The sequence below is a fragment of the Papilio polytes genome, unplaced genomic scaffold (genome assembly GCF_000836215.1).
Source record: "Papilio polytes unplaced genomic scaffold, Ppol_1.0 DF823980.1, whole genome shotgun sequence".
NCBI classification, from domain to species: Eukaryota; Metazoa; Arthropoda; class Insecta; order Lepidoptera; family Papilionidae; genus Papilio; species Papilio polytes.
In genome coordinates this window covers 495286-496428 of record NW_013525224.1, presented here as the reverse complement: position 1 = coordinate 496428, position 1143 = coordinate 495286, and the positions used below count along the sequence as shown (strand labels likewise).

Sequence of the window (1143 nt, the reverse complement as noted above, 5' to 3'; positions counted from 1 at the left end):
GTATACGAGATCACAAACACTGATGTATTTGTTGCAATCTACCAATTTTTTGGGGGATTTTTTATATTGATACTAGATTTCTCCCGAGATTTCGTCCGGGTGCAATTAAAAAAAAAGTAAGTAGCCAATATGTTCTTTCCGATTATTTTCTACATCTATGCTAAATTTCATCGAGATCCGTTCAGCAGTTTAGGCTACGAACACTAACAAACATTCATCTAATTCGCATTTATAATATTAGCAGCAGTTAGATTTTTTTTTTTTCAAAAACATTATCTATATAATGAGAATAAGAAACGCTATTTTTCGTAAAAAACCCTGTATTAAACAAAAGCTACTGCTCGTAGATCTTGTTCCCGTTCGCAGACAACTTGCAGTTAATAAATTTGAAGACGATGTCTCCTAGCGGCTGCAGCGCGGCGCTGGCCGCGTCCCCCGGCGCGGGGATCAGACTGGACTCAGACCTGGAAATATGTACTTTTCATTCTATAGGACACGGACTTTGCTATGTAAGTATTTCTTATGCACACTAATATTCTATTTAACGTTCCAATACAAATTTTTATACACATTTGCGTACGAAAATTCCAATATATTTTGTAAACCAACGTTTAACATTGGAACTAGCAAAGCCCTTATCTCGTAGAATAACTGAAAAATTTGAATTTTGATATATCTACAGAGTTTGGAATTTGACTTATTCCTGTTTATTTAATTTCGCCTATGGATTAAAATTATATTTCATTATATCTATTCTATTGTGTATTTTATGCCTAGTTCGCCAGGCAAATATTTTAGTCGAGTACCGTGTAATTTTGTAACGTATCTGAACAATGAAACAGTGGAATCGAGTACAGATATTTTTGACTAGAAAATTTCAGCCCAGAAATTACTTGATACTCGATGATAAATTAGCTTAGTAGGGACTAGGTATTAAGTAAAAGTATAACACCCAGGGAGACTCCGGCAGTCCGCTGGTGGTGCGAGGGGGGGGCGCGCAGGTGGGCGTAGCGTCGTGGGCGCACCCGTGCGCGCGGGGCTTCCCCGACGTCTACGCCAGGCTCAGTCCCTACAGGAACTTCTTATTGGACATTATACGATAGTGCTGTGTATTTGGTGCTAAATTGGTGTTAATTTATGAGA

The 1143-nt window shown here is 38.3% G+C and overlaps 1 protein-coding gene across 1 annotated transcript; it reads left to right on the top strand.

Annotated features, from left to right (window-relative positions):
- The first annotated feature begins 362 nt into the window (after positions 1–362).
- Positions 363–1143, top strand: LOC106101545 (chymotrypsin-2-like). The gene is made up of 2 exons (XM_013280794.1): positions 363–509; positions 957–1143. The coding sequence occupies exons 1-2, from the start codon at positions 396–398 to the stop codon at positions 1101–1103; spliced, it is 261 nt and encodes an 86-aa protein (XP_013136248.1). The 5' UTR covers positions 363–395; the 3' UTR covers positions 1104–1143.

Bases quoted from the DNA above. Each gene is read 5' to 3' on its own strand.
- LOC106101545 (XM_013280794.1), top strand. From the start codon at position 396: ATGTCTCCTAGCGGCTGCAGCGCGGCGCTGGCCGCGTCCCCCGGCGCG. The intron at 510-956 runs GTAAGTATTTCT...TATAACACCCAG, and splicing joins TAGGACACGGACTTTGCTAT to GGAGACTCCGGCAGTCCGCT.